Source organism: Giraffa tippelskirchi, chromosome 10 (genome assembly GCF_054371585.1).
Source record: "Giraffa tippelskirchi isolate mGirTip1 chromosome 10, T2T-mGirTip1v1.2.pri, whole genome shotgun sequence".
In the NCBI taxonomy this organism is placed as follows: Eukaryota; Metazoa; Chordata; class Mammalia; order Artiodactyla; family Giraffidae; genus Giraffa; species Giraffa tippelskirchi.
In genome coordinates, this window is record NC_137284.1 from 135,784,642 (window position 1) to 135,810,683 (window position 26,042).

At 42.2% G+C, this 26,042-nt stretch overlaps 1 protein-coding gene across 2 annotated transcripts in view; it reads left to right on the forward strand.

Annotated features, from left to right (window-relative positions):
* The window catches only part of SND1 (staphylococcal nuclease and tudor domain containing 1), a 425,720-nt gene that overhangs the window by 205,206 nt on the left and 194,472 nt on the right, over positions 1-26,042 (forward strand). For both annotated transcript variants that reach the window (XR_014066017.1, XM_081531207.1), the window contains exon 13: positions 25,506-25,616. Coding sequence is in view for 1 of the 2 variants with exons in the window: in XM_081531207.1 (XP_081387333.1) it covers positions 25,506-25,616 (111 nt within the window). In the remaining variant the exon portion in view is untranslated. The remainder of the gene's footprint in view (positions 1-25,505; positions 25,617-26,042) is intronic.

Here is a 26,042-nt window from a genome sequence, read left to right on the forward strand (position 1 = left end):
TAGTATATGCTACATGATCAGAGGTTTAATGGCAAATCACCCATGGGATTATGATGAGATGTTGTTATCCTAGTATGTTTCTTGTTTGTTTTTTTGGCTGTGTCACTTGGCACGCAGGATCCTAGCTCCCTGACCAGGGATTGAACCCTTGCCCCCCTGCACTGCGAGCGAGGAGTCTTAACCACTGAACCACCAAGGATGTCCCCTGTACTAATCTGTTTTTATTGTTCCGTGGCAGACGCTTTGATTTTAGACTTATCTTTTTTCATTTTTTCAATTGCCACTAAACCACATCATTTTTCCTGTAAGCAGTGAATATAAATATGTTCACCTAAGTACTACTGTAAAAGAAGTAGAAGATATTCATGAGTAATTTTTAATGTTTCAGGGAGTTTAACATGCACTTACCATTGAGTAAGGACAATATATATTCCTTAGTAAAAGCAATTTATTGAATAATCTTTCAAATCAAGAGGTGTTGCTAACAAGCGAACTCTCTGAATATACTTGCTTCATATACATGTTTAGTTACGTGTTTACTTCTTGTCTGTCTATATGAGTTATTTTAAAGGCAGAGGGCTATTGACTAAGTGTTTTAGGAGATGCTGCTGTTCTTTATCCCTACATTTAAAATCTTACTGAAAGGCAGATTCTGTGTATTGCAGGGGGGTTGGGGGAGAGCTGAAGAATCTTAGTTCCCCTACCAGGGATTGAACCTGGGCCCTGAGCAGAGAAAGTGGGGAGTCCTAACCTCTGGATCTCCAGGGAAGTTCCCTTTGTAGATCTTTTAGGGATCCACATCTCTGCTGTGATGCCTTTTGTAAGTTTTGTGCCATCATTGTGCTCACAACAAGTCGAACATGGAGGGATTTAACAAATCCCTGGACCTTGGAGGTCAGCACGCGTGGTAGAATTTGGAGATATTTAATGGCCTGAGCTTCATAAGGGCCAAAGGAAACTTGAGACTGCCTTTCATCAAGTTTCCAGTGTCGGTTTTCCATGGAGCCTTTTAGCTTTCTGATATATCTGTTTACATAACAGCTGTGATTGAGCTAACTATTGCCTTAATGTGAGCTTCTATTGTGTTAAAATTGTGATTTATAAACCATCATGTATCAGGTCATTAACAAGGGGGATTAATTATATTTCAGTTCTTACACCATCCCGCCTCCTCCCAAAACAAAACCACATTGACACTGACTACAAAATCACCTTTCTTTTTCTTTAAAGTAGGAAACACCTGTGTAAAGCACTCAACACTTGTCACCACTTTCTCAGAAACCTGGCTTTGAAACTGTGTTCTATTGTGTGTCACTTAGCACGGCCTGTGGCTACAGAGCAATCAGACCATTTAAGTGAGGCTCGATCACAGAGGCTCTGGAGTGGCTTACCGTATTTCAAAGTTGGGAACCAAAACAATCCCATGTTCCCCCCAAGGGGAGAGAAGAAAAGGAAACCTTGAAACCCTGGTTGTGTTGCTGGGTTCATTTGTTGCTTCTATTAAAGTGAAGAATCCTTAAGTTAAAAACCAGTTTGTCTTCTAATCCTTAGGAAAACATTGACCACCTGAAAACATTTTTGCTTAGACTTGGTTGCAGAAGTAGAAACTCATTTCTAGAGCGGCTTCCCACCGCAGTTGTGTACTTTGTTTATGCAGTGAAAGTTGAAAGCCACTCTCACATTCTAGACCTTGTCCACACTGACGCTGGGCTTGGTCCAGTTGCTAATGGATTCCGGGGAACAAAACAGGACTTGCCTGTTTGTGTGGTGCCAGCTGGCTGGGTTATGGAGCATAAACCATAACGGAGCCATTAGTAGAATTCTTACTCAGCCCGTTTTTCCTTCCTGACCCATATGGAAGAACTTCCCTTGAGCCTCCACCCTGAGAAGCCACCTGTGCCAGAACAGTTTTTCTTCTAAATTATTTAGAAGATAGTTATTCTTCCAGTTACCAGTGGCTGGGTTTTTCTTGTAGCAGACTGACAGTCATCCAGAATCTAGGGTATTATTTTGAACACCTTCATCTAAACAAAGCATTTTCAATATATATCAGCAAATGGGAAAAAAACCCCAAAAACTACAGAGGATTTGAAAAAGGTTTTCCCCATTGCCACTTTGGTCTTTACCGGACCTTGCGATTTGGCTGGTTCTCCTCACGCTGTCGGAGCCGATCATTCCCAATGCCATTATGTAATTTTCTGTCTTGGGTGCATGTTTGTGTGGGTGGGTGGTTTTGTATTGTTTTTAAGTGGTGTTTAATGTCAGGCTAATAATAAACTGGATACGTAGGCCTGGTTTTGTCATAATGGCCACACGTTTGCTTATTTGTCCCCTATTCCCCTGAGAAGCAAAGAACTCCCCCTCCTCAAGTGGTGCCTACATGTTGGAGGAGGGGCTCTTGTCATCACAGCTGCCTAGGAAATGCAGCACAGCGACTGGCAGCTCTGTCCTAAAGGGACAAACGTGAGGAATCTTCTCCCTGGTTGCTCCCACAGCCAATTCCTTGTCTTCCTGTGACCTAAATAGAGCCAATAGGAATGCCTTTGCCGTTCCTGAACCAGTTTCAAAGTTTGGTCTGCTCTCTACCCACAGTTCGTAAATTCTGTATCTTTGCGAAATGCCAGGACCTTTGACACATGACGCTTTATGAATCTGGGAGCCTTAAGCTGCATTCCATCATCCTTGGCCTCTTGAATTCTTGAAAAGCAGACTCTATTAGCTGTCTGGGCTGTTTTTTCGCAAAACTGCATGATTGTACCACTTGAGACTCTTAAAAAATAATGGTATCCTATATTTTAAAAACCAGGTACTAATATTTATTGTTTTAAAAATACTGATTTTTACCCCTGGAGATGCTGGTTTTCTTGGTCTGGAACGGGTATTCTGAATGGTGATTCTAATGTGCCGCCGGTATTAATAAGCTCTAGGAAAGGAAGGCCAGAGGAAACAGAAGTTTCCAAAACCAGCATTCTCCTCTACTCTCAGCTAAGTTGTAGATACAGGTAATAGGAAGAATAAAAATAACGTCACAAGTGTGTGTTTTCTCAGTTCACTTTCACTCCCTAAGCTCAGCCTTTTCCCTCCATTAATTTCTCTTATACCAGCTCTGCTTCAAAAAAGTGCAGAATGGCAGAGTAACATTGGGTCGAAGGGGGTGATGGTTATTTCTAGCTCTGCCTCCAGCTTATTGAATGACCTTGGCAAGTCATTCACTCTCTTTTCCTAAGGCCCTAATCTTGTCTTTTCTGAAGGAGAAAGTGGCATAAGCAGTATTGCTAATATTATGCCTCTTTCATGTACCTCTTCTTAGTAATGCAAAATTCCTTTAAACTTGTCCTCGGGTTCCTAACAGAAGTTCAACAGGGAGTGTTCAAGTCTTGGCTTTAAGTCTTGGGGTGAATTTGTCTTCTTGTGTAGCCCTCCCTGCTCAGCCTCTAGATCATAAACGCTGGGTTTACTTGGAAGTCTGTGGATTTGTGAAATCAGACAGTTAACTCCTAGTAATCACTACTAACTGACTGAGTGGTTTCATTGCTACTAGCTGCTGTGGTCTTCAGTTACTCAGTTGTGTCCGACTCTTATGTGACCCTATGGACTGTAGCCCTCCAGGCTCCTCTGTCCTTGGAATTTTCCAGGCAAAAATACTAGAGTGGGTTGCTGTTTCCTCCTCCAGGGAATCTTCCCGACCCAGGGATCAAACTTGGGTCTCCTGCAGCTTCTGCATTGCAGGCAGATTCTTGACCACAGCTGACATGACCTTAAGTTGTCTACCGTGGGAACAATATACAATATTGTGAGGTGATTAGACTTCCGATACTCCTTTTACATCTATCTCTAATTATCCAATTCAGAGATTTTTGTCTGCTTGGTGGCTGTTGTATTGTTTTAAAATTTTCTCCTTAACAGGAACTCTTAGACAGTAAAAGGTGTTAGTGTCTCTTGTTGGTGGTGATATTGTTGATACCTAACGAAACTGTGTCTTTTAAATACTTTGGGGAACAAAAGAAAATAAAGTTGACTGTGTTCTATTGGCCGTGGTAGACTGACGTATCTGAAATTAATAATGTGTATTTAGATGACTGAGGCATAATTATTTGGCTGCATTTAATCCAAACTAATATCCTCAAGCGATTTGCTATTTCTGTTGATGCCCTTCTAGATGTAACCCCACTTATGACCCTGACTGTTTTCCTTCACGCCTTACTGTTTATAAACAGGGCTTGTACTCAGCTAGTATTCACTTGTATAACAAACTAGCCCGTACTGTAATGTTAAATATTTTGAATATTGCCCCCTGCTTGTAACACACAAATGTTTGAGTCTGTTCTTACCTTGGAAGACTTGTTTTCCAAATTTGGTTTGGTTGGCAGAGAGGAAAGAGTCAATGACTGGAAGTATTTGTTTTTGGGGGGTTGGATAGTTTGAATTGACACTGTTTTCCATACCTTGTTCTGCATTGTGTTTGAGAGGGTGTGGCTGAAAATGTCAGCTTGAGCTTGAGTAGAACTTGGGTGGTATGTGTTTTTCTTATAAATGCAATGTCCCAGGATAGAGCCATAAAAAGTAAATAGAAGTCCCTGGAGGCTGCGTTTTTCCCCTCAGAAACTCAGGAAAATTGGAGTATATAGTTTGTACTGTGCCCATTCTTTTTTTCCTCTTTAGAGCCTTACAGCATTAGTTGAGGGCTTCCTTTTTGACATTGATAGTGTTCAGCAGTAAGACAGTGTTCATTGTGGATTAGAAGAGCATTCATTAGGGTCAGCGCTCATCTCCCTTCCTCTCCCTAGCCAGCCCTCTGCACAGTTTACCTTCCATTTTCATAGCTGAGTAATCTTTTTCTGGAAGGTATACTTTTTTTATGGCAGCTCCTAAAAGCATGAGCCGAAGAATGAGTTCACTTTGCCTAGAGTCGAGGAAGTGGGATTGAAAGCAGACTGGAGAATGAAATCGTGTGTACTAAGTCGCTTCAGTCCTGTGTGACTCTTTGCAGCCCCATGGATTGCAGCCCCCCAAACTCCTCTGTCCACAGGATTTTCCAAGCAAGAATATAGGTAGCCATTTCCTCCTCCAGGGGATCTTCCCGACCCAGGGATTGGACCTAAGTCTTCTGTATTGGCAGGCAGATTCTTTACCACTAAGCCACCTGGGAAGCCCTCAGCAGACTGGGATTGCCCTAAAACTTCTCTAGGGTAAACTTGTTTCCAGGGCACAAAGTGATAGCAGCATCGCAGCCCACAGCCTCCCAAGAAAAACTAAGACAATTAAAGAGGTGAAATCTGGCCAGAGTATCTGGAATCTCTTCTCCTCCTTGTTTAGGTCTTGAGGATGTTATTCACTCCTGATTTTTGTTCCGTGTGATTTCAGGAGATGATGATTTCCCATTCATGACATAACTTATATGTCACCCCCTCTGTCTCCCCTGTAATAACAAAATTGCTGGGATAGCTATCCAACCAGCTAAAAAAAAATCTGATAATTCATTTCTAAATTGGAACTTGTTTCTTTCTAATCAGCCTTGTAATGTATTACCAACATCACTCTCAGCATTGGCTACAGAAGTGATTTAATGCTGGGTTTTTAATGACTCCTTCATTAATCCTGGTATTCTGGGATTTAACACCCACTGGCCTTTGACCAGTGGAAATGATGAAAACTTAGATTTCATGCATATTGGATAACACTGGCCCGTTGCGGGAGCCATGAATCTTGCCACTGCAGCGGGTGTGTGTGATGGAGAGGCTGCAGCTGGGTGGGCACTCTCCCAGGCCACGCGCCGCTGCCCATGAGGTGAGCGCGACATCTCTATCAGCCCAGGGTGACCTCCTTTCAGGACAGCCCGGTTTAGAGTGGGAGCCTGTACTGCTGGCTTCATCCACCAGACAGGTCTCTGGATTTAAGAAGTAAGGCTCACCTTTTTAGCGTTTCCTCAAAGATGCTTCTTTGAGGAAAGCATCATATACCTTAACATGATAAGGTACATGTAACCTTAACATCGGTCCTTTTTTTTTTCTAGTAAAGCCTCAGAATTTTGCAGTTCAAGACTGTCTAGTCCAGAAATTCCCTGATGGTCCAGTGATTACGACTCTGTGCTTCCACTGCAGGAGTCACAGTTTCGATCCCACGTGCCACAGCCAAAAAAAAACCAAAAGGCTATTTAGTCCACCTCCCTCATTTTATAAATAAGATGTCTGAGTTCAGGAAGAGTGGCAGAACTAGGCCACTGTTGAAGGTAACAGCAACCGGAGTGATCCCCAACAGGTGCGGTGCTCGCCGTGTGCAGGCAGAACCTGAGTGTTGTCATTTACTTACTTCCTCACAAGAGCAAGCCCAGGTCCCCACTGCTTCTCTCCCCACCTCCTGCTGCTGTTGAAAGTACAGGTGCCCCTGTTGGTGGCTCTCCTCCCTCTTGATGGAAGTGTTGGGAATGCTCTTTCAAAGAGACGGGCTAGTTTATTTATGGTAGAATCTTGTGGGCAGACTGAATACCAAGAGTAGATGCCAGGTTCTTTTCTTCTCCCCACAAATTGCTGCTCAGGAGAGAGGATGTCACCTTATACTTGGAGTCTTCACAGAGGCTCTTGTATTATTACAAAGTGCTCCCTCAGTTTATTTGGAGCACATCGGTTAGCCGGCTACAACGGCATGAAGGTCACATGGCAGCATTATTAAAAAGGAGCCAGTAATTTTTTTTAACATGAATGAAGCAATTATTACAGTGAATATAACCTCCTAACTGTGAGAGCCTAGTGTCATAGGAATTACCCTCTTAAAGGTCACTTTAAAAAGCAGTGCTATGAGGCAGGAGAAAGAGATTTTTTTTTTCCCCCTGTAAAGGACTAGATACTAATATTTCAGCTTTGATAGCTATGTGCTCTGCATGGAAACTGTTCAACTCTACCTTGGTAATCCTAAGGCTGCTGGACAATATGCAGACAATTGGGCGTGGCTGTGTTCCAGTGCAACTTTAATCATACAGACAGACCTTGAGTTTGCATCCCCTATGCTATGGAGATATGAACAGATACTTCTAGAACAACTAGTAAACCCAGCCATAAATAAACGATTTCACTTATATCCAGAAACTTGATAAAGATGCACAATCCCCCACCCGACCCCCCTTCCCAGCAAAAGCAGCCCTGGTAGCACGTGAAGTGCAAGTATGTTTTCTTGAAATGTTTTCTCTTGACTCTTACCAAGACTCAGGTTATGTGGAAGTGGCTGTATTTGAAAACTGTTTTCTATACATTCTCTTAAATTTCACTTCTGTCTCATTGAACTGTGGCTTTGCTGGTCACTGATGACAGTGAAGTTCTCTCCCTGCCTTGGGCGCCCCCGGCAGCCATCCATCCACTCCTCGCTGAATGTTCTCTCCTAGGTGATCCTTTAAGCATGTCCTTGTGTTTTCTGGAAGTCCGATTCTCATTCTTTAATGCTTCCTAAGTCTTGCTATTGGGCACACTTGAACCTGCAGAACAGCGGTCTTTACTGTGCTACCCACTTAATTTCTTGGTTTCTTATTCTTCCATCTGTCACTCTCACCAGATCAGCGCTGGCTTAACTTTGGCTTTGTTTTGGTTGAAGTTCTCAACCGGGTCTCATTTATGAAAGAAGGCACTGCCCGCATGAGTCGTTTTGCTGGTCTCCTAGTGACAATTTTTCTTTCTCTTTTAGCTGCATCTGGAATAACAGCTGCATTCTCACTCCTGAATAAAATGGGTTAGCACAGCTTCTCATGGCAAAGCACCTGGACTCTTAGGCAAGATTGGGGGTAAAATCCGGACCAGCTTCATCCAGGGTGGAAGGATCAATTTTTATATAAGGGGTGGGGATAGACCACATGAATGAGGATGTGAACAAAACTGGTGTTGTAGGAGCCCCACTTATATCTGTTAAATGTAAGGGATTAGATAATCCATCATTATGCTAATTCTCAGTAACAGATGGTGGAGAGTTCTGCCTCTCTACAGCAGTTTTCACCATGGGGGAAATTAGCTTGCACCCAGATCAGCAGACAGGCAGGAATTCCATTGAGAGAGAAACGCTACTGGTGATTACATTGGTGTGTCCCTCTGCACATGTGCTGAGTTCTTGTATTTCTCTCTAGTTTACATATTCTTAGCCAGACCTCTTGGCTCCTTTCTATAATGTAAAGAACTTGAAATGATTTCTTTGCATGCAGTTAATTTGGGAAGATCAATATTGGAAGTAGGTTAAGTAAATGTGTCTCAAAGCATTAGTATGTCATATTTCTTGAGAGAAAAGATGCCATACAGATTATCAAAAACATTGCTGATCATCAGTCTTCATAATTGAACTTCAGAGATGACATGCCAAGTACTGTAAATGCCCCATCTTGCCTTGATAGAACACTTAAAACAAACAAGCTTTAATTAAGCCTTGTGGCTTCATCTTGTCCAAGAGTTGCCTTGATTCTGCTATTTTCTGTCTGTAAATGATTTCTCTTTGGTGTTTTGTTAATTCATAGCTTCACCTGTCCTCTCGGTGCTAATGGTTATCTACTTTTTATTTCTCGTTGCTTGTTCCTACTCCCAACTTAACCACATACCTGCTTCTCATTTCCATTTGTAATGTCCTAGTCTCATTTCAACGCCAACATGTTTAACACTAATGCTGATTTTAAAACTCGCTTTCATACTCATCTGTATCCCAGAGTCACCTGTGTTGCTTATTAATCAGAGGTGATCACCGCTCATACAGGATGTAGTTGGTTACAGGTGTGCTTTAAATTGGCACGGTCATTCAGATTCAGTGGTTCACTAAGTTGAGTTTTTTTTTTAAAAGTGGTACAGCCATCCTGGACTGCTGCTGCTGCTAAGTCGCTTCAGTCGTGTCCGACTCTTAGCGACCCCATGGACTGCAGCCTACCAGGCTCCTCCGTCCATGGGATTTTCCAGGCAAGAGTACTGGAGTGGGTTGCCACTGCCTTCTCCGAATCCTGGACTGGGAAGCCTAAAAGTCAGGGACCAACCATCCATAGCTTTAGTTCCCACCAAGAGCTGAAATGAACAATGTTTGGTCCTGCCTTGGTGACCCGTGGAGTTTTGGAGGAAAGCAGTTTAGTGATTAGGTGATGATGTAGTGAAATTCCCTTATCAGTTCTTTCCTATTTCTCTTGCTGTTGCTCTGCTCTGTGCAATCAACAACTTGGATCTATATTAACACAACAGCCTTCTAGAGACACCTTTTCTAACAGCAGATTTTCTGCTTTCCCATTTCTTCCTGCATAATACAGCTGGATTAATTGTCCATAAATGCTGTCTTTATGCTGTTAATTCACTACAAACAGCCATTTTAGATTTTAACAAATGTCTTCAGTCAAGCCCCCTACCTCCTTCTCTCTCACTTTCAGCATACAAACTCACCTACTTTCTGGAGAAGATACCGGCTTATCAGGAAAGTGCCTTTAATTTCTTAGTCTCTGAACCCCAAACTGGTGTTCCTCCTACTTGCTTTCTGATCTTCCCCTTTCCCATCTCCGCAAGATTTCACCCTCTTTCTTTCCAAACTCAGTTTTCTACCCATGTGCCCTGAATTCTGTTTCTTTTGGTCTAAGGATTTTGTGCCATTCAGTTCCCCCCCCACCTCCCTTTTAAAAGCAATTCTTGAAAATTTCTCTTTAGTCTTCTCTTACTACAATCTGCTTTTCTTATTCTTGCTTTCTCTTCATAGCCAAGTTAATTGAGTTAAAAGCAGTTGTAACCCTGTGTCCATTTGCTATGCATTCTTTACCGTCTGGCTTTGGCTACTCCACATCGTTGAAACTGAACCTACCTAGAACAGCAGTGCTTCCCTCAAAGACACTTCTCAATCTTTTATGTACTCTCTCTGTAGTATTTAAAACAGCACAATCTTGTTCAGACTTTTTTCCCTTCCTTTTCAGTACACCGGGCTTGACTGAATTTCTTTCTGCGATTCTGATTACTTGTTCTCTGTATGCTTTAGAGCTACTTAAGTATTTGTGCTTCTTAAGCCTCTACCCTTGACCCTCTTCCTACCTCTGCTCAGTCTCCCGGGTTGTCTCATTCATCCCCTGGCTTCAGTTTGCAGGTAGATGTTGCTACTCTACCTGAAATCTGTGTCTCTAGCCCAGTTCTTCCTACCAGGCTCTCCACCAATATATCCAGCTTTTGACTGTACGGACATCACCTTTTACTGATGTTTAATATGACTGAATTGGAGCTCACAATCTCCCCTTGAAAAGCTGTTTCTTGATTCAAATGATCACATCTTGATGGATGGTGCCATCTTTTACTTAGCCTTTTATGCCACAAATCAAAATGTCATCTTTATCACCTGTCTCCATACCTGATTGCCTACAGGTATATCTCAGGTTCATTTCAGCCTTTCTGTCCTTACTGCCTAGTTGATGCTGTCAGTCTTCCTACCGGCCTTCCTGTTTCTAGTCTGAATCCCTTCTGATCCATTTTGCACACAGCTGTTGCAGTTTGCTTTCTGAAACAAATCTGATCTCCTGCTTGAAGTCTTCATTAATCATCCCACAGCCTTTTGGATTAATAGAAATCCATGAACTGACCCTAGCCTATCTCTCCATGTTTATCTTTAATATGCCCTGGCTCTCATCCATTTCTGTAAAAATAATAATAAAAATAGAACACTATTCTTTTTTGTTATTGTTGCTTTTCAGTCACTCAGTTGTGTCTGATTCTTTGCAGCCCCTGGACTGCAACACACCAGACTTCCCTGTCTGTCCGTCACTGTCTCCCAGAATTTGCACAAATTCATGTCCATTGAGTCGGTGATGCCATTCTTCTTAAATTTTATTATTTTTGGCAGAGCTGGGTCTTCGTTGCTGTGAGCAGGGAATACTCTCTCGTTGTGGTGCACAGGCTTCTCATTGTGGTAGTTTCTTTTGTTGTGGAACACAGGCTGTAGGCTCCCAGTCTTAGATGCCCCTAGGCTTGTGCAATCCTCCCGGAGCAGGGACGGAACCCATGTCCCCTGCGTTGGCAGACAGGTTCTTTATTTTTTTCTTTTTAACTTATTTATTTTTTAATTGAAGGCAAATTGCTTTACAGAATTTTGTTTGTTTCTGCCAAGCATCAACATGAAGCAGTCATAGGTATACATATGGCGGACAGATTCTTAACCATTGCACCACCAGAGAAGTCCCAAAACACATCATTCTTGAAGTTAGTTTGCTCTGTGTGCTAGGAACATAATTTCCCCTCACCAGCTCCCACTCGCCCTTTAGCTGTTGACTTCTTTCCATATATTGGTGGAAACTTTACCTTTGCGAACCAGACAGACCAAGACCCCAGTTGAGCATCTGTGTATGTCTTTCCTCAGGACACTATGCTTGCTTAATTACAAGGTTCACAGCATTTAGAATACTAAGTCACAGATATTTTGGATTTTAATTCCTAGTACATAATCCAGGAAGGTGGGAGGGGGACACAGCAGGAGACCATAGGTTGTCATGGGCCATTGAAAGTACTTGGCTTGTACTTTGAACAGGACAGGAGACATCAAAGAGTTTTGAACAGAGGAGTGCTGTTTAACTTTAAAAGAAAAAAAAAAGATTGTGAGATTTCTCTCTTTTTAAACATTTATTTATTTTTATTTGGCAGCGCCGGGTCTTAATTGCGGCATGCAGAATCTTCAGTTGCAGCATGTGGGATCTAGTTGCCAAATCCAGGCCCCTGCATTGGGAGTGTGGACTCGTAGCCACTGGACCACCAGGGAAGCCCAGTTTTTAAAACTTGATTTTGAAGTAATTATAGATTCAAACAAGGGTCCGTCCCAGGTACCCTTTACCTAGATCCCCCCAGTGATTATGTCTTACGCAATTACCGAACAATAGCACAGACGGGAAGTTTGGCCCTGGGATAGCATGTATGTAGGTCTCTTTTCTCATGTGCGTAGATTCACGTAACCGCCTCCATAGTCAAGACTGACAGCTCTTCTGTCATCACAAAGATCTCCTTTGTGCTACTCCTCCTAAGCCTTTCCCCTCCCATCATCTGTGACAACCACTCATCTTTTTCCGTCTCTATCATTTTGAGGCCCCTCTGAGTTGTTCGTGTATCCATAGTATCCATAGCTTTTCTAGTCTGTGTGTGGAAACTGGAGGCAGGCTGACTGGGTGGAAGGGCTTGAGACCTGAGTTCTAGCGCAGTTCAGTCACTAAGTGATATTTAATGCCTTAGTTCTCAGAGTAGCCACCTGTAAGATGAGGAAATTGGACTTTTCAGCTCTAAGCTCTGTGACTATAACAAATGAAGTCTTTGTGATTTTTTTTTTCCTGTCATAATGAGGTCCATTTTCCTTGTTAATACTTACTGTGCCATAATCTATAGTCTTTTGCATAGTGTTAAGCACAGAAGGACTATTCAAACATCTCATAATTGTTTTATTGACATATTGCTGCTACTTATATTTCTCAAGTATAAACTTGATACACCAAAGTAGTAGTAATACTTGGCAAGCCATGTAAATATGAAGATTCTTTTATTTTTTCCCTCTGTTGTTTGTAATAAGACACAGAAGTAAACTTCTAGCTCTCTATAATCTTGTGAGCCTCAGAGATACAAGAAATGTGATAAATTGCCACTAAATGTCAGTTCTACTCTTGAATCAGTTCTTTGAACAAGTTTCCACTGAGGTTGGTCGGTTTCTTGCTGTTGATAAAAGTTCTTAGCCAAAGTAGAAGGTCCTAGACAGTAAAGAATCTACTGAACTTTGCTGGTAGAAAATAAACTATGTATTTCTTATTTGCTCATCACTGCCTCCTCTTTCGGAGAAGGCAATGGCACCCCACTCCAGTACTCTTGCCTGGAAAATCCCACAGACGGAGAAGCCTGGTAGGCTGCAGTCCATGGGGTCGCTAAGAGTTGGACACGACTGAGCGACTTCACTTTCACTTTTCCCTTTCATGCACTGGAGAAGGAAATGGCAACCCACTCCAGTATTCTTGCCTAGAGAATCCCAAGGACGGCGGAGCCTGGTGGGCTGCCGTCTATGGGGTCGCACAGAGTTGGACACGACTGAAGCGACTTAGCAGCAGCAGCCTCCTCTTTATTATACTCTAGAACATTTAGGTAATACATTATATCTTAAAGGAATGATCAGCCTTGAAGAATCCCCTTGAGTTTGCCCAGCAGCCTAGACAAACCACTTACCCCCATGTGTGCACAGAGAGTGTAGGGCACTTATAGTCCCTAGGGCAGGGATTGGAAAAAACTGTGCTTGTTGCCACAGTGCCTGACCACACTGTGCCTATGGCCACAACCACAACCAGAAATTGTGCCTGTGCCACAACCACAACCAGAAATGTGTTTAAACCCTATATGTGCTATGTGCTAAGTCACTTCAGTTGTGTCCGACTCTGCGACCCTATGGACTGTAGCCCACCAGGTTCCTCTGTCCATGGGATTCTCCAGGCGAGAATACTGAAGTGGGTTGCCATTTTCTTCCTCCAGGGGATCTTCCCAACCCAGGGATCAAACCCTAATCTCTTATGTCTCCTGCATTGGCAGGCAGGTTCTGTTTAATACTTATTATAATGATACATAATCTAGTTGGCCTCATTATCAGTTATTGCTGTATAAAGATATGTAAGACTATTGATAAGTAAAACCTATCTCCCTTTAAAAATGAGATTAGAATATCTCTGAGCTGAAACATATTTCATAGAGCATTTAGATCTACCTTCTCATTTTATAGATATGTAAACTGTTGCAGGCTTAGCTCCTTTACAAGAGTTTAAATGGCCAGAGAGCTGGGTAAGAACCCAGGTCCTCTGGTTTGAATCACAGCTCTGTGCCATGGGTTCTTTATGAAACGAGCTCATAATTGCTCTCTTTGGAGGGAGGAAGTGGGAAACATTAAGTGGCTTTCACTATTGAAAATAAATATAAATGCTATGTGTAATGTCTCTTTGTTGGATGAGGGAGAATTGGATAAACATTCATTCTTAACATTTTTGTTTTACAATATTCATCTTTTCCTGTATTATTCAGTCTCTTCACTCATTTTTTATAACTTATATGAGGATTTTTTCCTTAATAAAGTGTTGATGTGAGATGTGATAATTAGATCCTCCTTTTTAAAATTAACTGTGCCCCACTGAGTGTCTCTTTTAGAAAGTTGGTTTCCTCTTTGTATATTTTGGAGCGCAAACAAACAATAGGCTAAAATTGAACATGTTTTGGGTACCTAATGATACAAAATTCTTTGAACTGCTAAGCAGTGCCTCTGATCTGTTTTTTCCATTATGAAAATGAATTATTTCATTTTTGTTTAGGAACTTAAACTAGAAGTATCTTTCACTAATGATAGGCCCATTTCCGATTTACGTTGTTCATTCATTCTTACCATCACCTCTAATCCATATATCTGAATATAGTAGTGTCTTTGTAAAAACATAGATACATATTTTCTTAACTTTTAGAAATTTACCTTTCATATATTTTGTACTTTAATATTTTCATAGATATTCCTAAACTGGTTTTTATTCTTCACTTGGAAAGGGGGGACGTAATTGCCTCTTAACATCCATTTTTTAACGCGTAACTGTTTGGCTCTCAGATTCGTAAAGACCATATTATGCAGTGCAGTGGGGGATGACTCCAGTCAGCTTGTGTAGCAGGAGCTCTCCTAGATCAATGAGTTGATTCAGGAGTCAGGGCGATGGTAGTGGAAAGGGTCATTTCTCCACCATCACTGAGAGAGAGAAGGCTCGGGAGGTTTTCACATCACACCACTCTTTTGTAAAATGTTAATTTCTCAAAGGAAAGAGGAGCAAAGAAAAGGGATGAAGAAAACATGCTTATGCCTACAGCCAGCATTTATACATTGTGTTGGAACATAGAGAAAGAAAAAAGTCCTCTGAATCCCCAAAAGGCAAGCAAATTATTATAACGAAATGTTTAATATATATTTTAGCTAGGATTATTAGTATTAGAGTGATCATATTTATAATATGATGTGGATGGATTATTTTTAACGTGCTGATAAATTTTTAATACATGTCTTGGATATTTCATGTACACAATATATTTACTACGATTTTATAGAACTGTAAAAGGACAGCTGCATAGTAAAGGGATACAGGCTGAGAATCGGAAGGCTCTCAGATGCCCACTGAGATGGTATCACTCTGTTTCTTTAGACATCTCATTTCACAATTTTCAGGGTTTCTCTCTGGATCTGTCTTCATCTGTATATGGAGGTTTGCAGATTAGTTTATCTCTGTGGACTCTTTTTGCTCAAATTCTATGACTCAGTTATTACTTTTGTTTTCATCCAACCACCCACAGAACCCCTGGGAGCACTGAGAATGCAATCAGTCAGCTAGCCAATAAATATTTATTGAGTGCCTACTAAGTGTTTGGCTCTTTTTTGGACCAATAGGGAATATGATCTGGTTGGGAAGACAAGATATGTACACAAAGCAAGATAATAATCTGCAGCAGTAAAAGATAAGTGCCAAATGAACGGCCGAGCCAAAGGAATTGAGACGAGGGACTGCAGTGCTTGACTGCTTGGATTAAAGCAGAAGATTGAAAGACTTTATAGAATAAGGTTAGAGAGGTATATGCAAGCTCTGTTGTAGAATGCTTCTTTACCTGCAGTTTGTAGCAATGTAGTCAAAAAGAGAACTGGATTTAAAATTTTTTAAAATTTAGCTTCTAATTTTGATTGCCACTTACTAACATACTAGCAGGATTACTTGTTGCAAGCCTGAAACTGATTACTTTTTTTTTTTTTTTTTATTAAAGAAATACATGCTTACCACCTTTCTATTACTATAGAAAGATTAGGTTATGTGCCCAGTCACTCAGTTATGTCTGACTCTTCACAAATCTATGGACTTTGGCCCTTCAGGCTTCTCTGTCCATGGGATTCTTCAGGCAAGAATACTGGAGTGGATTGCCGTTTCCTCTTCCAGGGAGGTCTTCCCAACGCATGTTTCCTGCATTGGCAGGCAGATACTTTACCACTGAGCCACCTGGGAAGCCCATAAGATTAGGTTAATGTGTGTTTAAAAGTGTGCCCTGTAGCAGACACCCAGTAGAATGTCATTAAATATGAAATCATTCTTGGAAAAGTTCAAACAAGGTTTTTGTGGTTGTGGTAGATTGGAGCATGAAGATTAAGAGGATTCAATTGAAAGTGATCAGGATTGGAAAACTTTGCAAGGAGACCAGAATATGGGGTGTGGGGGGGAGGTGTGGACAGGTAAGTTAGAAAGAACAGGATAGAAAACAGTCATAGAAGAAACACTGGAGACTTGAGTTCAAAGTTTGGACAACTAATTTTATCTGGGAATGAATACAGATGTCAGCCTTAGTTGACTGGGAATCTAATGGTCCCACAATTAAAGATGTTAGGGAAATGAGCTGATTTGGTAGATTTCAGAAAAGCTTAATCTGGGGAAGTGAGTTTTATTTTTGAAATGCTGAGTTTTACATGGTGATGAGTCATGCAAATTCACATGTCCTGCAAATAGTTTGAAATGTAAATGTATGGCATATTTAGCAATGAGTGGACCAGTTTGGATATGAAATGCATATTTGTTAGACAGCTTGCTTATTTCAAGCTAGATCCTTGATTTAATTGATTATCTTAGTTGCCTTTGCGGGATATAATTGTCTCCTGGGAAAGAAACATGGTTGTCCAGTAGAGGAAGTGTCACTTTGGGCATGTACCCCATGTTCTGTCCTGCAGGTGAAGGGAGATTCAGCTTAGTCCATGAAGCTTCTATGAAACAGACATTCTTCTTATTATTATTGTTATGAGAGGTGGAGACTGGGGTAATATTTCAAGGTGGCATTGTTTCATTGCTCCTTACACTTAATTCACCTCTCATACCTCAACCAAGGTTCATCACTGGACTAATAACCTCCTTTGATATTTTGCTGACTTGAAAGTACAGCAGTACTCAGAGACGAGCTGGCATAATAGAGTATAATACCACAGTTTTTCTTGTCTTATAAAGCCATAACCAGGATATTGCTGAATAAATGGAGCTATCATATAAGAGGTGGCAATAAGATTACAGTACTGCAGAAATCCTGGGGGCAGAATAAAATTGTCTATTTAGTAAGCATAACCATTGGGTGTTATGCCTTTTCCCCTTCCTTTTTAAAATTGTTTTGACCCATATTTCCAGCACTATTCTCTCTCCTAGCTAGAGTTAAGAAGTGAATTAGGTGTTTAATTCTCCTGCTTCCAAGTAGGTTTCTGTCTTCTCTTCTGTCCATTGGTGTTTTCAGGAGATGAGGTTAGGTGAGCTCTCATGTAGAGCTCAAGTGGGAATAGGGTAATGAGGACGTTAGGGCTCTGACACACAGTGGAGAAGAAAAATGGCAGTTCTTGGAGGGTCGGATGAGAAGTCACATCTCTTCATCACCCACATTTTTACGCCCTGGTCCCTAGATATCTTTGCTTTGCTTCTTTTTCTTCCCAAACTGAAGAGCGCTTTTGGCAGTGAGTCATGGCCCCTGAAGCTAGTTAGGCTTTTGCCAGTGTCCAGGGGTAAGCCTACTGTTGACACTGAGGGTTGGGTGGATGTCTGTGTTGGGGATTCAAGTATTTATTTGTCTATGAAGCAGTAGTTTTTTCATGGAAGGATTCCCTTTCCCCTTTCTCTTTCATCTCCACTCTTCCCTCCCTTCTTCCTTTCATTTCTTTGTCTCTACGAATCTTGTTTGTAGATCTCCTTGGATTTCATTTTAATCATGCATCCTCCTGGATTCTTCCAGCTGGACTAAATCCGTATCAGTCTTCATTGTTTTCTTTCCCCATCACTCTCCCTATGAAGGAAGAATGATTAGGATTTCTGAAAGTACAAAAATAGAGTCCTTGATCCTAAGAAGTCTTGATTTTCATATCTCAAGTCCAATCTCTAGAAAATGTTCTCAGTGGTAAAACAGTTCTGTTTAGAACCTGTATATATTTGGAATTAATTCTTATTAAATATGAACTACTTATTGAGGGTGTTTTGTTTGAAAGGGCCCTTTTTTATATATTAGTGTATAGCCAATAGAAGGAAATGGCAACCGACTCCAGTATTCTTGCCTGGGAAATCCCATGGACAGAGGAGCCTGGCAGGCTACAGTCCCTGAGGCACAAAGAGTCAGACACGACTTAGTGACAAAAAGTCAGACATGACTTACTGACTAAACAGCCATAGCCAATAATGTTGTCATAGTTTCAGATGGACAGCAAAGGGACTCAAGCATATATATGTTACATACACATATAATACGTGTATCCATTTTCCCCCAAACTCCCCTCCCATCCAGGCTGCCACATAGCATTGAGCAGAGTTCCCTGTGCTGTATAGTAGGTCCTTGTTGGTTAGCCATTTTAAATATAGCAGTGTGGACATGTGAATCCCAAACTCCCTAACTCTGCCTTTTCCCCATCCTTTTTTTGCTTGATTAGCTTCTAAAGCTACTCAGATCAGTCCATTCTATACCTCCCTGCTCTCGAGTCCAGCTTTCTGAGGTCCTGCTTCTTTGTGGATCATACCATGTTTCATGTTCATAACCACAGCTGGGCTGGTGGGTTGACAAAAGCAGTCACCTTTGGCTCTGTGTCTGGAGTGAATATATCCTGCCCTAAGACACTCGGTACCTAATGCCATACTTGATAATAACTTTTTTCTCCTTCATTTCACTGTAGTTTCTAAAGCTGCTTCCTTTTTGTTTTTGATCTATGTTACGAGTTCTGGGAAAGTCCCTAGCCATCATTCAAACCCTTTGGTGACTATCCTGGTGACAGGACTTGTTAAACAGAAAAGGGAACCATTAAGAGTAAAAAGATCCAAAAAATCTATTTTAGTTACTTTTAGAATTACATTAGTTCAAGGGGTGAGTGAAAAAATAGGGAAGACGGTTGGGGAGAGATTTGGGACACATATAAAGGAGGTTGTGCCACCTCAGATGTTTCTAATTACTGATGCTTCTAAAACAGAGTCTCCTGTATACATACGCTGCTTGGTCATGTGGGAAGTGCCTCCTGGATATATTTTAAGGGGAAAAAAAATTAGGAATGTCATTGTTTCAGATTCTCAGGAACTCAATCTGAAATTGGAGGATAAAAGACAGTTTAGATGCTAGATGGGACAAGCATAGCACGACCCCTTGTAGACACTGTTGTGCTGGCTTACGGCAGCTCCCTGTTGCTCTGTTGGGCTTTTTCCTAGTTTGAGGCCTGGGGGAGAAACAGCAGTCAGTAAAGATCCTTATTCATGGCCCATTGTCTGTAGATCCCTCTCACCCAGAATTCCACTCTCACCCTTTACAGTCTTATTTTGCGAGTCTATAAAAGTCTGTCTCAAGTTTGAAATTGTCAGGTTCTTGCCTGGCATGCATATTAGAGGTCTGAGTGTGAACTCATAGAGAAGGTTGGAGGGGAACCCAGCCTTGGGGCCTGTTAGCCATTAATCATCCACCCTCCCCCCCACCTTCTTCACCCTCTTAGATGAGAAGCCCATGTTTTCTGTGTATATGAGCCAAGGTGGCCCTCATACTCTGAAGAAAAGCACTCTGTCCAGTGCTTGCTTCCTGCCTCATCACCCAGTCTTGGGGTGATCTCTCCCCCCTTCCTGGTCTCTAACTTACTTGCAAAGAAAGACATCAGCTGCCCCCTGCCCTCTGTAGTTTCCCTGTGGTTCAGCCCCACAGCGCTGAGATGTGAGATGAGCCATATGATACATTAGAAATAGATTGGGGAGCCCTGTGAGCCAGGGCGCTCCATCTCAGCACTTGTGAGGGAGTGCGTCCTTGTGGTGAAGTTCCAGCCAGTGTGGAAGAAGTGGAGTCAGTTTCCCAGCTTAAGATACTGGAGCTTTGGTGGGTTGTGGGTGGCAAAGGCCCTGTCTATATGCCTCATGCCTTGTTGGATCATATTCTCCCAGTATATAGCCATGGGGTGCATTGTACGCTCAGTTTACGAAATTCGACCCATGGGACCTTGAAGTTAGTGTAAAAAAATCATGTAGGGAATGCATGCATGTGTGTGCGTGGATGCGCACACATGAGACGGTACCTCTCCTAGAGGTGATGTGACTGTTATAAATGAATTGAGCTGTTGTCTTTCAACCATTTCCTTTAGCCTTGACTCCGTAATAGTGTAAAAGCATTTCTTTATGGGCTTACTTTATTCTGAATGTGTGTCCACATGTTCGTTTGCCTCAAGGAAATACTCTGCTTTGTAATCTCCATGGACACCTCAGTGACTGATAAAATGTTGATGGTTTTTAAGTGGAAAATGTTAAGCTCAAATAGCTAGATGGAGATCTGTGAGCCAGAGCCATTGAGAATTATCTATTACCCTCACTCAGATGGAGAATGAAGTGTGTTTGTATGTGTGTGCGTAATGGTATTATGCCTTATGTGCACTCTTGAGATTTACTTACCCATTTACCCTGGCTTCTCTTCTGACAAGTAGCATAGACCCTTTAAATTAGCTCTACCATGTGCTGTGCCTAGTCGTTCAGTCGTGTCTGACTCTTAGCAACCCCATGGACTGTAGCCCACCAGGCTCCTCCGTCCATGGCAGTTAGGACCAAATTGTGGAAGTCAAAGAAGGTGTAAGTGAGACGCTGTATGTGTATGGAGAGAAGATTATTCACATAAGTGAAAGTATTAAGGATAATGGAAGGCAGGCTTCTCACAGTCAGAAGGGATGTACAGATAAGGAAAGGAAGAGAACTGCACGCGCCCTGAAGTGTTGAATGGGGTTGTAGTACCTTTGTGAACTCATGGTTTGCTAAAAAGCTGATGCCAAGACAGGGTGAAATAGACAAGAGGTTAATTGGGGAAAACAGAGAAAATGGGAAGAGAGCTGGAGGAGGCTGTGAATGCTTAACCTCTGTGGAAAAGGGAAGGATGGAAGGTTGAACTGGAAACATCTAATCTGGGGCTGTGGGCAGTTGTAAGAGTTCCAGTGAAGGTGAGGGGGTGTGCTCAAAGCCGCAGCTCCCTGTCAGAGCATGCCCAGGTCTCTGAGCCGCAGGCCGGGTGTAGTGACTCCACTGCACTCAGTCATTGGCTGGAAGCAGCTGGGGGGAAGCGTAGCTTTGGAGGAAACAGCGATGGGTTTCAGAGCACAGCAGCTAGGGCTGTCAGTCAGTTATGCTTCCTGCAGTCAGAGATCCGAGAGGCACATTTTCATGACTGCCACACATGGTTTTCAATGGTTATAGATACAGAAATAAGTGTATGGAGATAAAAATGTAAATGTGGACTATTTGGATAAATGGCTGATTTCAGAGCTGCAGAAAACAGTGGAAGATGAGCCTGGAACACATTGTGGCCTGAAAGCAAGGAAGTGCTCAAATCATGACAGGACATAGGAGCCAGCTTGACCCGGCTCCCACTAGCCAAATTGGGAATAATTTCAGCATCAGAAAAAATAATGATTGTAGTGGATTATATGGCTCTTTAGATAAAATATTTCGTGACCATAAACCTCTACAAATCAATACAAGAATAACTTGGGAGTTTAAGAGCTACATAGTTTTACAATACCTGTTATCAAGAGGAAGAGAATAACTTCATAGTGGAGAAGCCTGGTAGACACTGCCTGAATCAAGTGATCAAAATTAACATTATCAGTAAATTACACATCATTTCAAAGGAGGCCACGGGAACAACATAGCATCACTTCTGTGACATTCCTGCCAAAGATTCATAACTTGCCGCTGATCACAGAGACATCAGACAGTCCAAAATTACTGGCCTGTACTCGTAAGAAGTTTCGGGGCTGTGGTAGACTAAGAAAGATTGAACTTCTCCAGACTGAGGAGACAGGATAACAAAATGCAAAACCTGATTCTGCTCTAGATCCGCTTTCCCCTAAGTTCTCTATTGGAACAGTTGACAAAATTTGAGTAAGGTTGTAGGTTAGAGGGCAATAATGTGTCCACATCGATATCCTGGTTCAAGTCATTATTTACTGACTATATCGGAAAATATCCTGATTTGTCGGAAATGCACATTAACAGTTTGGGGGATGATGGTGTAAACAGGTCATTTGCTCTCAAATGAATCAGAGATCGGCATGTTCTTTGTTATTGTATGTGCAATTTTTCTGTAAGATTGTTTTAAAATTACTTATCCCCTCCTTCCTCTACTTTTAAGTTATCTAGTTAATTTTATTTAGTTATCTGACCTTCTCTATATATTATTGATTCCAGTCTTGGGTTTGGGGTGTAGGGATTGGGGAAGGCAGGCAAAAGTGTGACCAAGTAATTTTTATGAGTGAAATCTACTTTTTAAGAATCCTATTCTCATATATGGGCACAGCATACCTTTTCCATATTGGCAGAATATAGTACCCCATGGTTTCAAAAGTATCTTATAATGAGAAAGTAAATGCTTTTCACAACCTGCTTGCTGTGGAAACGAGTGGGCAGGGAGAATGTCAGGTACATGGAGATCTTTTGAGAAAGCTCAAGAGACCCATGTTGCTTGTGTTTTTCTCAGGAACATCTGATCCTGCATGGTGGAAACAGTTCACTTCCCATATAACCTAAAATTCTCCTTGAGCTTGGAGAAGCATTTCAAGTCCCACACTTATTCTCTCTCTGTTTCCAGCTGATACAGAGACAGATGATTTCCTGTTAGACTTTCAAGACTGTTAGGTCCCTTCTTGTAAGCTGATTGTGAATTATCCATTCGAGCCAGACATGTGTAATTGGAGTAGAATTACTGATACACTCAAGAAAGCAGAATTTATAAATTTGTCTAAAGCAGCATAATGTCATGGCACATAATTTAATGTTCTCTTTTCTTACTGGGCAACTAATCAGTACACCAGTGTCTAGTTCTGAGCCATCTTTGGCCAGGGGGAAATCTCCTGACCTTTCATTAGTGGCCCAAAGAAATGAATGAGAGAGTCAAGTACATGGATCTCGGCTAATTCCATTTTATTTGTCTCCCTTTCATTCTCTTTGAATACAAGTCTTAGATAATGGGGAGGAGAATGACAAAAGCTGGGAAGGCATGTTGAAAGCTTTTATTCTTAATTCTATGCTGGGCAAGCTTGGCTAATAAACGCTTAGGATAAGAAATAATGTTCCAGCGCTGTATTTCTCATACTTGGCTACAGAGCAAGAAAGACACAGCCCTTGCCCTCTTCGACCTCATCAGTTTGAGTTGAAAGATGGATGATGAATTAATTGTAATACGGTGTGATTTCACAGGGGAACACATACCAAGATGAAAATGCATGCGGTGTGATTCTCACGCACCTGGCTCATGAGCGGGGCCCCATAGTGATGTCTGTCATTGTTTCCTGTGTTTTTACCCTCCATGCCACTGAGCACTAACATTGCAGCCATTCTCCAGGAAAAGTCTGTGTTTAGGGAAAAGAAGCTAAGAAAACATGGATTTCACTGAAGCTTTGGAGAGAAGGGGCAGGAGGTGATGGGCAGGTCATGGAGTTTAGAATCTGAGGCCCTAACTGGTTGCAGATATTTGCTGGCAGGATCCAGAGGGTGAGAAGCCCGCAGGAGAGGAAAGGGTTGTGTCCTTGGTTCTGCTGGCCATGCAGGAACTCAGTTCGATACTGTAAATTGATTGGAGCAGCATTAACCAGGATGGATCATTAAACATTTGTGCTGTTTTGCTTTGTATTCTCCAGCTTTTCATATAGAAGCTTATTTGTGTGGATTTTCCCTTGCCTACTCTGTCATTCCAGCTTTCTGCTCCAGACCCCACATATTGACTGTAAAATGTCAATGCTTTGTTATTCCAAACGCAGTACCAAACATGTCTTTGTTGTTCTGGTATTTCCAATCACTAAGCCCTCACAACCTGTTGCAGGTGGGCGTGTCCCAGTCTTCCCTCTGGCCTCTTGGTGGGCGGAGCCTCTCTCCTGCCTTCTTGGGCCTTGGGTGAGACCCTTAGTTAAATTCTCCCCATCTACAGCTGCTAACTTGGGGCTGCTGGCATTCTCCACCCTGCCAAACCCAGCTCGGTGATGATAACAGCGTTTGCCAGCACGCTTATGCGGTGACTCAGGAGACAGGGTGGCCAGCAAAGCAGCCTCTTTGTGGGAGTGGATTTTGAGAAGTGCTAATTCCGTGGCAGTTTGGAGATATTAATATCGTGCTGGCGGTAGATAAACAGGCAGCAGAGGGGCACATAATGAGAAGAGAATCAGCCACAGCATCTTTTCCTTCTTTATCTCCCTGTACATATTCCCCCCTCTCTTTTTCTTTTTTCTTTTAAAGTAAATCCCTGGGCCTCAATGAAGAGAACCCTTAAGTGGCTTGAGCATGCCCATAGACTGGTTTAGCCCAGCTCACGGCATCCCCATAGGCTGGGAGTCTGAGAGCACCAGAGTGCTGAGAGTTAACTGCCTTCCCCAGCAACACTAAATCATAGCATATGGTACAGTAGCCTATTCCTTACCTTCCCTCCTCCCTAAAGGGCAGCTCACCAGATGGTCTGAGTGGGTCCTTTGGTGTACTTACGACAGACACAAAGAAAGACATAACCGCTGCTCTCCCCCAGTGATACCATGCCTCTTGTCTTGCAGTTACTTGCTACAGGTAACTTTTGAAAATCTGTTTTTGCAGTTTCACTTTTGCCCATCGAACTTCCCTTTTTGGGTTGGGGAGGAACTAGGCGAACACGCTTCGTTAGCTGGCCAAGCATCATTTCCAGTGTATTCTTCTGAGTAGATGGAAGTCACTCACAGTGGCCCTGCTATCTTATTCTAATGAAGAGAACGTGCAGCACGTTGAAGATTTTTTTTTTTTTTTTTTTGAAGCAGGATTCTAATCTGAATATTCTGTGGTCCTAAAAGGACTGTTGGGAGTATTGCTTCAAAACTGGTCGTCTGAGATTTTCTACTTTTTCACTTTGTTCCCTAGCTCATGCCATTTTTAATGAAGATCTTTCATCCTACCCCAACACCACCCCTCTGCCACCCCACAATTCCTTCCTGACCTCACCTCCCCCAGGCCCCCTTGGAGTCAGGGGAGAGTCAGTGTCAGGGGGTTCTAGTAAAAAAAGATACACTCCTGAGTGTTCCCTGAAACCAGCGTTTCTAAGTTTGCCAAACTGGAGCACAGTATTTTCTAGTTCCAGTATAGGCTAGAAAAAAAAGGAGATTTTGAGAAATTTAGGTCATGCTTTTATGTGCTTTGTTTTTTATCTGTGTGCCTGGTATTTTAGAGCAGACTTTTCTTGAGGGTAGTGGCTTGTTTATACCATTCTGTAAATAGCCCTGCCTAATGTGGGCTTTTTACAGATATTTTCTGCCAGGTTTATGTATGGATTGATATAGCATCTGACTGTACTAACCAGAAAAAATGCTGAGCCAGGGGACTTGGTTATTCCCCCTTTTTGTTTGAATTTGTAGCTTAGCAACTCATTGGTCTTGAACTCCCTCCCTCTGCCGGGATGCCTTAAGACCTCCAGGTGCTAACTGTTGTTATTGCTGTTGACTGAGCCCCATATGCACCTCGAGTGCTCACTGACCTATCTTTTCTGTTGCAGAAACATTGCTGAGGCCCTTGTCAGCAAAGGTCTAGCCACGGTGATCAGATACCGGCAGGATGACGATCAGCGGTCCTCTCACTATGATGAACTGCTCGCCGCCGAGGCCAGGTGAGATGCCTAATTATTAAAGTGAATGCTTTGGGTCCCCCAGCCCCACTTTATTCTTTCCCACTCCCCTGCCTGCCCCTGAGCAGAATGTGATGGAAAGCAACGTGCTGAGAAAGCCCATATTCTTTTATGATTCTAGCTTTTCCTCATCAAGATAAAAGGGGCTTCACTTCATACTTGCAATCTAACCTGGGTTAAGCACACTGGGGCCTCTAGTTTTTAAAATTTGCAAAATTTAGGCATATATTAGATATAATCTTCCTAGAAGATGCTGTAAAATGAACAGATGAATAAATACTATGTGAAATATTTTTATCTCCACCATACTTTCCTTCCCAGGAACAAACCGTGGAGCCCTGCTTACTGCGCAGGACGTTTGCCTCCGGTTCATCCCTCCAGGGGCCTCTGCTCCCCAGCCCCTCCCAC